The 12330-nt window shown below is 47.9% G+C and overlaps 1 protein-coding gene across 1 annotated transcript in view; it reads right to left on the reverse strand.

The window, feature by feature from the left end:
* LOC144828230 (connector enhancer of kinase suppressor of ras 2-like) overlaps nt 1-12330 on the reverse strand; it is a 2060726-nt gene that overhangs the window by 755285 nt on the left and 1293111 nt on the right. The window contains exon 14 of the mRNA XM_078686315.1: nt 1083-1322. Within this exon, the coding sequence (XP_078542441.1) occupies nt 1083-1322 (240 nt within the window). The remainder of the gene's footprint in view (nt 1-1082; nt 1323-12330) is intronic.

The raw sequence follows: 12330 nt of genomic DNA on the forward strand, positions 1-12330 counted from the left end.
ATGTGTATTAAGTACATTATTACACAAGATCAAGCAAATCAGAACAATGTGAGGTGCTTAGCAGACTAACACATTAAATAAAACAAAAGGGGAATCTGTATTCAGAGCAGTTGTATCATTTTTTAGGCAAAAGATATTCCGCTAACACTGTGTGCCTATCTCAAACATATATTGAGCACACAAGAAACTATTAAGAACAGAAACCAGGTGTATGCATGCTATCAGTCGTCTACACAGGAATAGGCTGTAATAATGAATCTCTGACATGAAACACACATCTATTCATTATTGGAAGACAGCGGGGTAAGAAAGATAAACAAAAAAGAAGGGCTGGTTCTTCAATATCAGTAATTAGGACATTAGGACAATTTAAGCGAGGGCAAAGAGGTGACCTGGTAATACATAATTCAATATCTCTATCAGGAAATAATATAGATTTTACCACAATGCCATCAAGTAACTAAAGAGGTTCTAAAGGGATTCAGTAGACAAGGGTCGTCATAAAATTGATTCCTGAAACATCTGGTGTGAATAAAGGCCTACCATCATAGCATCACATTATTTCCGTGACAGATTAGCAACCTTTATGAAAGTACAGGGAGCACTATGGGTTCTTACATTCTGAATGCTGGTCTTGGTTTCAAAGGTATGTCACACTAGCCTCATTTATAAACGATTTTTCCCTTTTTTCAGATTTGTGAACTGCATAGGTCCTGGGTTCAGGTAACCTTAATTCCATTTAAACATGACTGTAAAAAGTATTGTAGGCATTCATAATACTGTTACTAAAAACAGCCTACGAGCATTTTACATGAACATTTAGAACTGATCTCATGTCTTTTTCTTACATAGAAAAACATCATCAGAACAGTAGCAACAACTTGGATTTTAATTAGATTCACCCAAAAAGAACGTCAATAGATTAGCTGCATGGTATATGTGTGCAAGAAAAACAACTGGTGTACTATCAGGATTTTGAGGGGAAAATACACTTCTGCAATTTTCAACCTCATTCCAAGAAGTGTAATGAGACACTTTCTTAAGCATTTTAAAAGCACACAACTTATTTTTTTTGAACTTACATGGTATAGTGGGACCGTGTTGCTCTCAGCGAGAGAAAAATTTAAGACGTCTTGTTGCCCAGGATCCAGCCGCACATTGGACGTCAGCAGGGATGGGCTTATGGGGAAGTTGGGGCTTCCTGGGTTTTTGCCCTTTTTCCTTGACTTTCGACCCGTGTCTCGCTTATTGTCTTTCTGCGTCACTGGTTCTTCCTGAATCACCAGGATCTTGTCATCACTCAGATATCTCAAGAGCGAGTTCTCAGAGTCAGTTGTTGGAAGAAAGAGGAGAAAAAGACAAGAAGAAAAATGGATAAAACAAATGCTACACATCCTTGACATATTCGCTGAGGAAGTTCTGGCAGTAAAGTCTAGTGGATGTATCATGATAAGTTGTGCTGGATCAGCACAGAGCCGAGTGCCTGTTTTTTTGTGTTTGGAATTGTCTAAAGAACATATTGAATTTGCAATTTCTCTGAGTTAATGTATAAAGTTCATATAATAACTCAGATAAATTTGGAGTTGGCTGAACATGTGATCAGCTCTGGACTCAGCAAGTGCTAATGCTAAGGCTGTCCCTAATCACTTTTCTCTAAAAATCATCTTAGCAATCACTCACCTCGAGTCTGTTGTTGAACAACAAAGTTGGGATCTTTTTTACATGCCCATTGAGCCACAGGTGCGTCATTAATTTGATGCACTTTGCGTGGCTTTTCATGGCCTCATAGATATGGAGCAAGGCAAAGTAGTGCAAGTCACTGCGTCGCCTTAGTCTGCATCAAGGAGGCATTCCATGGGCATTGTGGTGGGTGTTCACATGCAACACCCATGGATTTTGATGCATTCCCAGATTTACAAGGACTTATAAAACCTGGGAATGCATCAAAAGCCTAGGCCTGTCCAGTGAAGGCGAAACAAGGAGATGTAACTTTATTTCTCCTCATTTGTTCCTCTTTGTGTGCTGCATTCTGAAACACTGTTTCTGGTTATAGATAGTACCCTGGTTCCATGTGGGGTGTCCCCTGTTTCCTTTACACAGTTGCATTCTGCATAGTCATAGTCAGACCTTTAATTGCACATTATACTATTATGATTGCAGCCAAGTAACAAAAACTTGTAATGCACTCTACCCCTGCAAAACATACTAACTGAATAGAATATACTGGCTTTCTGTAGTATTTTTCTGCAGTGGTGTGGGAACATATCTCCCTGGCCAAAGAGGGCATTGAAAGGCCCAAATTATATAATACATTCAAAGCTGGTCAGAACAAGGGCCCTCAAAATATGTTTGGACCAGGGCCCCCAAAATCCTTAAGATGGCTTTGAGACCACTCTCCCTGCCTGCACTCCTCAAGATACCAGGCTTTGTAGAAGCTTGCAGAGTGACCCCATGTCCAGCAGGAGATTGTGGTTCTCTCTCCTATGGTACTCACAACCACAACAAGTCCATTGCAGTACAATAGGACCCCATTCCTTCAGTGTCAATGTTTAATGTCCCCAAGAGGGAGACAAGAGCTACTGCCACTTTCTCAAGAGACAGAGTTCAATAAAAGTCCCAAAAGCACAAGTTCAACTTGGCCCTCACCCTCTGTAGAGGGATTCATCCATTGTGTGGGCCATCCTTTTTGTCCTGTTGCTTCTCTTCTCCTCTACTGTTCATCCTTTACAGGGTTTAAAAACGGTGGTGCATAGCTAGAGAAATGGAGATTCCTATGCGATTCAGAGCTGGCACACCCCCTCTCAACCCTTGACTGATGGAAAGCAGACCCTTGCAGTCAAACCTAAATGCACAATATTCCTGGAAGAACACAGATGTTTGCTTGAAAGAACTTTGCTGCACACCTCTTCTCCGAGTCAGGCTCCCCACACTCATATCTGGTTTCTTCCCTCAGAGCATTTAAAGAAACACCTCTGTGGTGCCTGGAGTTAGAGGGCTGCTTGACTTTCTTGTGTCTCAGTGGCAATATAACACCAGTAGTTGTCAGAAAGATAGAGCTAATCACCTTGTAAACATTGTACCACTTTTTCTTCCAGTAGAAGGTATATCTTCCATGATATATCTATTTTTGCAGGGGGGGCAACTAATCAATAGAGTAATTATCTGGTTTAAAAGAGCAGTTCAAGGCATGAATTCTAATAAGGCTGGCTTGGGGAAATAAGCCTAAGTACATAAATTAACTTATACAGAGTAAAAATGACCCTGGATATACATTGTGACCCAGATAATTAGAGGACAAGATACACCAATGACTTTCTTACCTTATGCCACTCAAAAGTAAAGTTTTGTCCACCCTTTACCATAGGTTTTAAACAGATTAAACACTACAGATTTTACAAGAAAAAAGGGGAATTTCATATTGGATATCCACTTGTATTATAAAGCCTTAGCAGACCAGTAACACTGGGTCTCATCTGCCACGCTGCTAGCTGCGTGCCGATGCCAGGCTGAGTTAGGCAGGTAGTCCGTCTCTTTGCCTCTACATATATCAATATATGTGCCAAGCTGTAGACATCAATCCGCTTTATTTTAAGAGGACCCGGCAGTTGCAGCAAAAATCAACTTTAACAGAAACTTATAATTGGTGAGGCTCCAATAGGGAGACTGACAACAGTGGTCTAAAAACAAAAAAGATAGGGGGGTTGATTGATCAGAATCTGCTTCGGTACTAATCTCCTAATCTTTATGTGCATCCTTGTTTTAATAAAATGCATATAACCTAATCCAGGATGCAAGGTTTTGCATTTATGTAATATGGTAAAATCACATTGAAGAAACCTTGTGACTATTAGGAGAGCTGTTTCCCAATGAAAAGTAAAAAAAAAAACATTTGTTCTCCACTGGTCAATCACTGTGCAATCTGTGAGGCAGTAAACCACATTTTTCTAATGTCAGTTTCACCGTACTGTGGCAATAAACTCACATTTGACCTTTCACTGTAGTTCTAAATGTGTGAATATATCTTTATTAGTACACTGCCTGGACAAAATGTGTATTGGGCCTTCAGAGCCATGGCAGGGAATTCAAACCTAATGAATCCATGAAATCCCCCAGTTATGGTATGCAGCGCACAGAATGCATGCTGAGGCTCAAGCCACTACCACGTCTTGCTCTTGGTTGTGCAATCGGCAAAGTGGTGTATTGAGCACAATGAATTGCGTGAGACATGGTTTGCGTTCTGTGCATTGCAATCCTCAACTGGTGATTCTCATGCTTGTCTTATTTTAACCGTGTATTTTTAATGAGGCTCAGCATCCAAGCCGCTGTGGGTCACCTCTCATGAGTGATGGTCCGTCCCCACACTCATCAATGGCAATAAATGACATATTACACTCTGTGCATCTGTCAATCAATTATATTTCTGTCTTCCATGCTTCTCACCCCTCCACTGTGGAAAAGTACAAACTGGGGGGGCACTACCAACCAGAATATAAGATCCTTAATTATTGCCCGGCGATGTCGCCTCTTGAACCCACAAAGAAGTTAAACTATTGAAGAGGCAGGCGCTGGAGACTGGAAGGCAGGAAACAAGGTTTTTATTTTGCTCCGGAGGAGAACACAACGAAAACGGACAGAAGGTATCGTTCTGAGGTGCTCTAACTGCATCCCGGAGGCCTGGCCTCTTATACACGAGTTTATCTCTTTATTACATGTAACACATTCTCGTTGATACTTTGATGTACGGAAAGACATCCTCAGAATCCCCCCTTCCCAGCCCGTTCCCATGCAAGGCTACAGTGGAAGTCCCCGCCCCGTTCACAACAGGTGATGATCATCGCGCAGCTGGGTATTCCGCCGATTCACGGAGGGTGCGGGTTTCGATCGGATCTCGTGGGATGGGGGGCTTTGATCATCTCGGGGGTCCTTTGAGGAGGGAAGCTTCCTATTGTATGGGGAGGGGCAAGAGAATGGTATCGGCAGAGCTAGGTGTCGGCCTGGGAACGGGGAAGACAGACGGGCACACGGGGAAAAGGGGTTTGCATCAAAAGGGCCGGAGGTCATGACGGGGAAGCAGGGAGATGTCGCGCTGGGAACAGGATGAGAGCCTGGGGCAGAGCAGTGCCGAAGAGGGGTTTATGACTCAAGGCAGGTGCAAGCAGGGGGGGGGGGTTGCCAGCGAAGTTAGGAGAGAGAGAGAGAGACGCGCTGGCTCTCGGCGAGAGCGGGGAAGCCATGGTGTCCAAAATGGCGGCTGTTTTACGCGCACAAAAGGTTTAAGGAGAGCAAGAGGGCGCCGATAATGTTGACGGTTTTCAGCCTAACTTTTAACAGTCCTCCCTTTTCAACATATCTAGCCAACTTGCTTACTCAATGTCAATTTTCATCAAATTCCTAACTTCGGCATCATATAATGCCCTCATGTGTTCGCTTCCAATGTCCACAGTTTTGGGAAAAATACAACTCGCACATAAAGAACACATAGGTGGCAAACATTGTATCCCTAAGCATAGGCCACATATTACAACTACGGGAATCAGGATAATGGTGAGCAGTCTCCAGCCCCAACTTTTGATGGTGTCCCAGAACCAACCACCAAGCGACCATTCTTCTTGCTCTTGGTGAACTTCCGAGGAGAGTCTGTGAAGATGCTCGATGGCTTTGTACACTGAGGGTGAGTTGTCCGGTATGTATGTACAACAGCTGGCCCCAATAATGCGGCATGCTCCTCCACGGTCCGCCAGAACCACATCTAGAACGAGGCGGTTCTGAAGAGCCACCAAACGGACCGCTTGGAGCTCGGCAGTGTTGTTGGCAAAGATGCCCGCTGTGATGTTCATGGTTGTCTCGACTGCCTGAGTCAAATGTCGGATGGCACGGCTGTTTGCCATCGGGCCCCAGAGGGGGACGAGTCCTTTCATAGCATCGAGGAACTGTGCTCCTGTTGAGTCGGCTTGCTCAACGTCTTTTGCTCATTTTTGCCTGTGGTGATTCGCTGGGGCCACATAAGTTGGAGGAAGGACGAAGGAGATGTAGCAAGTGCCCCCCCAGCCTTTGGGGAGCCAGGTGTAGGCCTTAGTGCCACAGATGAAATACATGTTTGGGGATGACACAAAGGAAGGTGGATCCGTGGAGTCCAAAGTTCTGGTAAAGCGGCAAGCGCTGTGACCCACCAGCTGTGTCCCAAGTCCTTCTACACACATGTGGCCTGTGACGTTGATGACCGTCAGGGCTACAGTCAGAGTGGCAGCCGTTCGTTTCCGCAGATAGGAGAAGGTGGGTCTGGTTGGATTGTGGAACACCTGCATTTCGATTCGTTCTTTGGCCGGAATGTCCATTTGGATTGAGTCGCTGGGGGTCAGCGGGCAGAAGTGTGTCTTTGTCTTGTTTCGCCCGGCCCCATGAGAAGAATGTGCTGCAGCTCTGCTGGAGGTGGCATTTTCCGTATAGCTCTCTTGCAGGAGGATCAGCCAGGCAAGGCAGGAGCCGTGGACGGAGAAGGGTGAAGGGATGAATGGTATTGAATGTCCAGTGGCATGGGGTAGCAACCCACAGATCCAGCAGTTGGTGGCGTTGGTGGCAAGATTGTGCTGGTGAAGTAGCTGCACGAAAGAGTTGTTCCAAAACTCCTTTCGCCTCTCTCTTAGTTGAGGAGAGAGCGAAATTAGATAATGTTCCTTCGTGGTGGTAGGCTGAGCAGTGGTTAGGAATGTTTCGTGAGCAGGTGCGTGTTCTTCCATAATCCAGAGCGTAGTCATGAGGAGAAAACAGAGGAGGATTACGATGAAGAGTGCAATTGTCTTTGAGCTATGGAGTCTGTCTGTTCTCGGATTTCTGTAGTGGGTATTTCCTGTTGTCTCAGTCGGCTTCTTGTTTGGCGCTTCCATCATCTTCTTATCTGGCGCTTCCATCATCTTCGTCTTCAAGGTGCTCGGTAGTGGGCAGGACCACAGACTCAGTTTTAGCTTCTCTCCAGGTAACCCTTGGTAGTTTGGGTCACTGTTCTGAGATTCTTAAGCTTAGTCCGTGGCCTACTTAGCCGAAGCTCCCTCCTTTCGACGCAGGAAATACCCTTCTCGAGATGGCACAGTGGGGTCAGGATGTTTTGAAAGTTCAAGTGTCTCTGTATCAGGGTAGCAGCTCAACGATGGTCGGTCCCGGTTCAGGAGCTCTTCTTGGGTGTTGACGGTGTCTGTCGTGGCTAGGGCTGGAGAGACCTTTTTGCAGTGATGAGCGTGCAGCCAGTGTTTCTTCCCCTCCACTCGAAGTGCGGTCCGAGTGGTGATCAGCACTTGCCAGGGGCCCGTCCACCGGGGTTCCAAACTCTTTGATCGCTGAAAGTTTCGGATCAGCACGAAGTCCCCCGGCTGGATGGCGTGACCCGGACCCCTGGAAGCATCGGGGATGGCCTGCCGCACCTGCTGATGAAGGACAGACAAAGTTTCAGTCAATTTGTACAGATAATCAGACATTAGGACATCCGGAACGTCATGAATGGACGTTGGTTTCGGGGCAGACCAGACGCTCATGGGTCGACCGAAGACAACTTCATAAGGGGTTAAGTGATGTCGGGTGGGGGTAGAGCGCATCGATAGCAATGCCAATGGGAGGGCGTCTGGCCATTTCAGGCCCGTCGTAGCCACTATTTTGGCCAGTTTAAGCTTTAGTGTGGCGTTGTGTCGTTCGACAAGCCCAGCAGATTGAGGGTGGAAGACTGCGTGGAATTTCTGTCTTATACCCAGCCCATTTAGGATGAGCTGGATAACGTTGGCTACGAAGTGGGGGCCATTATCACTCCATAAAACACGACAGAGGCCATAACGGGGGAAAAACTCCTTTAACAGGACCTTTGCAGTGGCCATAGCGGTGTTGTCGCGGGTTGGATATGCTTCCACCCATTTGCTAAATGCGCATACCACGACAAGTACATATTTCAGGCCTTGGCATCTGTCTAGCTGGATGTAGTCCATCTGCAGGACTTCAAATGGGTGGTTTGGGACCCCAAATCCCCCCCGGGGTACTACAGTTCCCTTCCCGGGGTTGTGTTGCAGGCATATTAAGCATTGTTGGACCAGGCGTTTGGCGGAATCTGGGATCTTGTCATTGTGCCAAACCCTGGAGACAAGTTCGATCATGGGGGCTGATCCTATGTGGGCTGGGGAGTGTGCCATGGTTAATATGGGAATCAAGTATGAATCAGGTAGCAACCATCTGTTCGTGTCTTTTGTCCGCCAGCAGCCTTCATCGTCTTTCAATCCCACCCGTGCCCATTCAGTCAATTCGTGTTGTGTGCTAGCCATTTGTATGTCTCTAATTGTGTCCTTGGCGTCAGTCCAGTTTTCTGCTTGTGACCTGGTCACGTACATACGTGTTGTCGTTCTATTTTCTGCTGTCGTTCGGGCGGTGATGTCGGCTAGTGCATTTCCCTGTCCAATAATGTCTGTCACCTTCTTGTGTGCCTGGCATTTGATAACGGCAAGTTTGTCGGGGAGGAGGACAGCTTCGATTAAGGCGGAGACTAAATCCCCGTGCAGAATGGGTGTGCCGTGTGAGGTCAAGTATCCTCTCTCCCTCCAGAGGAGCCCAAAATGGTGAACCACCCCGAAGGCATACTGGCTGTCGGTGTAAACGTTCGCCGTGGTTCCTGTTGCCAGGATGCAGGCTCTCGTCAAAGCAATCAGTTCCGCTGCCTGGGCAGATCGCTGGGTGATGCGGGCTGTTTCTACTACAGTTCGAGCCGTGGTGACTGCATAGGCAGCGGAAGTGGTACCATCGGAGAGTTTGATGCAAGAACCGTCCACCCACAACTCCCCGTCGGGGTCAGGGAAAGCTGTGTCTCTGAGATCGACCCTACTCCTGGTCTGTTCGTCCGTAAGAGTCACGCAGTCATGTACGGGGTGCACATTGGGGTCGTTCTCTGGCAGGGGTAACAGAGTTGCTGGGTTCAGTGTGGTGCATCTTTTCAGGGTGATATGGGGGGCAAGCAAGGTTAGTTCGTATCCAGTCAGTCGTGCACTCGTCAGATGTTGCGTCTTGGTTTGGTTCAGGAGGGTGTCGACTGCATGGGGTACCAGTACCGTGAGGGAATTCGAGAGTACAATCCCCTCACTCTGTCGGATAGAGACTGCAGCAGCAGCTACAGCTCGAAGGCAGGCAGGCAAGGCTCTGGCGACAGGGTCAAGAGTGGCAGAGAAGTAAGCGCACGGTCGTTGCTTAGGACCGATGGCCTGGGTCAGGACAGATAAAGCGCACCCCTCCCTTTCGTGAGTGTAAAGGGAGAAGGGCTTTCTGTAATCAGGGGTACCCAGGACAGGGGCTGAGCAAAGGGCATCTCGTAGTTCTGTGAAGGAGGTTTGACACTCAGGAGTCCAAGGGAGTGGGAAAGGGACGTCTTTGTTTAGGAGAGAGAGCAGTGGTTTTACAACGAGGCTGAAGTTTGGCAACCATTGTCGGCAGAAGGAGGTGAGGCCTAATAGGGAGCGAACCTGCTTCTGGGTTTTAGGGACAGGGGTGTCTAGAATGGTCTGGATTCGATCAGGGGTGAGTTTCCTTCCATCTTTGGACAGAAGGTGGCCTAGGTAAGTGACTTGGGGTAGGCAGAATTGCAACTTCTTCTTGGAGACCTTGTGGCCATTTTCCGCAAGGAAGTGCAAGAGTTGAATGGTGGCGGTAACCGCTAGAGGGGTGGTGTCGGCTGCCAAAAGGATGTCATCGACATATTGTACCAACACCACCCCGTCGGGTAACCGGACTTGGTCTAGTTGCCTTTTGAGGGCCTGGCTGTAGATGCTAGGGCTCTCCGTGTAGCCTTGAGGGGCTCGGCAAAACCTATATGAGCGGGATTTTAGGGTAAAGCCGAAGAGATATCGGCTGTCTGGGTGGATGGGGATGGAGAAGAAAGCGTTCTTGAGGTCGATGACGGAAAAGGTGGTGGCAGTGGACGGAATCAAGGTCAGGATGGTGGTGATGTCTGAGACCACAGGGTACTGGGGTACCACCACTTTGTTGATCTCTCGGAGGTCGATGATGAAACGGTATGCTTTCTCATCTCCCTCTCCCTGCTTCTTGATAATGGGCAAGATAGGGCTGTTGCAAACGTTGCTAACCACTTCCTCTACCACTCCTGCGTCTATCAGCGACTGGATAATCATTACCAATGCCTTCTCGCCTTCTGGCGATATCCGATATTGGGGGAGTTTTGGGAGTGTTGCGTCTGGTCGGACAGTAATGTGCACTGGGTCAATTAACATACGCCCTACGTCCGAATCCGCTTTGGCCCACAGATACGGAGGTAGGGTGTCAAGCAGGGACGCGTCGACGTCGGTGATGGAAAACATGTGTCGGGGGGAACAATGTTTAAGCAGAACGGGGTTGTCGTAAAGAAACACTCGAACTCCATCTTGAGAACACCTAATCGTCGCTCGGAAGTGTTTCAGTAAGTCAAGTCCCATAATGGCGTCAGGGCTATTGGAGGAAAGCAAGAACGTGGTGTCGGTGGTGTTGTTTTCTACGTCAAAAAGAATCGGGGCAGACAAAGGGTTGGTGGAGGGCGTTCCATCGAAACCTGTCGATGTTATGAGTGAGCCAGACAAGGGTGCCCTTGGAATCAGTCGTTTAGATAACGCACTATGTGTTGCGCCAGTGTCTACCAGAAATGGAGACTTGGTACCCAGGACCTTAGCAGTGACATAAGGGCCCTGCTGGTCAACATAGAGCTCGACTGGATCCCTCCCTCGCCCTTGGCTGTCCTATGCAAAGGTGTGAGTGTCGTCATAGTCAGATTGTTGATATTGGTTCTGTCTGGGTCGATCGAACGTATTCGGTCTGCTTGATCTGTCATTAGTCGCGTCATTTGGGGGCCCTCGTTGTGTTCCCTTAGGTCTCGGTCCGTTTGCTACATCCCTGGGGTCTCTGTTCCTGATCATTTCCAGGAGAACTGGGCACTGGGATTTCCAATGGCCAGTCCCTTTGCAGAAAGCGCACTGGTCATCTCTAAGGTCTGTGCGTCCACTGTAGGGAGTCAGAGTGCGGTCCTGGGGAAATGCAGTCTTAGGGGCGTTTGTCTGGTAGTTTCCCCGGTATTGGTCTCGTCCTGTAGTCACCCCTTGCAGTTTGGCAATCATCACCCTCTCTTTTAAGTCTTTCTTCTTTTTCTCTGTCGCCCTATCGTTTTCATTTTTCTGATGCTCATAATATTGGGCCATTTGAAGAATCGCTGTAGGTTTGGAGGCTGCCCAACTACTCTCGCTGGCCTGTAGTTTCTGGGAGATGTCCAATGATAGGCCCTTAACATAATTCTGGACAAACAGATGGTGTCCGGTTGCAGTGGTCATGTCCTGGCCGCTGTAATCGGAGAACACCGTTTCAAACCGGGAGAAGTATTCCGATACATCCTCCTGGGGTTTTTGGCGACAGGCTGTTACTATCGACCAGTCCACTTTCTTTTCTGGGATCAGGGTTTTTAATTTCTCTACAATTTTATCTGGGAGGTCTAGAATGGATTTCAATGGCTTTTGTCCTGGTCCCCGTTGTTTATCCAAGTCATCGAGTTGTGGCCAGGTATGTCCGAACAGCTCAAGGTGGTCGACTTTCCGGATTTGCTTCCACACATCAGCTGGTAGACATAACCCGAAGAACAAGTCGATGTCAGCCAGGGTCATGATAGTTGAACCCAGGGCTGTACCCAATTCAGTATAGAAGGCAGTGGGGTTTTTACGTAGGTCGGGTAGAGATTTCCGGAATGTCAGTATCTCTTGCCGGTCCCATGGCTGGTAGACCCAGTTGTATACTACCCTTCCCTTCGCATCTTGGTTGTTTGCATCATCGTGAGTCCCTGTACCTCGAAGGGGAACCCAGTAAGGGGCAGCCTCACGTATCGGCATCATGGTGTTAGATTGCTCGGTTGGTGGTTCGGTCACTACGGGGGCCGTGGATTTAGCTCCCGGCTTTCGTTCAGTGAGGTGGCGGAAAACCTCAAGCGTACGCGTAAGGAGGTCCGACACATCACACTCGCCCTCATCCCCGATATCGACCTTCCGGTACAGAGTCCTTAGGCTCTCGGGACCTTTGTCTCGATATCGGTCCTCGTATGCATTCAAGACATGATAACACAGTCGTACGGTAAAATGTCGTCTGTGACTCCCTGTATACGAGCTGAACATATCTGTGATGTACTCTTCATCATCCTTCCTTTCTACCAGTGTCCTTGCTATTTTGTCGATCCCCGCTCGCTCATCTTTGTCTAGTCTGTTTGTTCTTGCAAGGCCGGCCCCTCGAGTCTCATGCTCGTCTAACGTTGCCGTTGATGCGGGTTTTAATACCAGGGGTTCGGCT

This window comes from Lissotriton helveticus, chromosome 4_1 (genome assembly GCF_964261635.1).
Source record: "Lissotriton helveticus chromosome 4_1, aLisHel1.1, whole genome shotgun sequence".
Taxonomy (NCBI): Eukaryota; Metazoa; Chordata; class Amphibia; order Caudata; family Salamandridae; genus Lissotriton; species Lissotriton helveticus.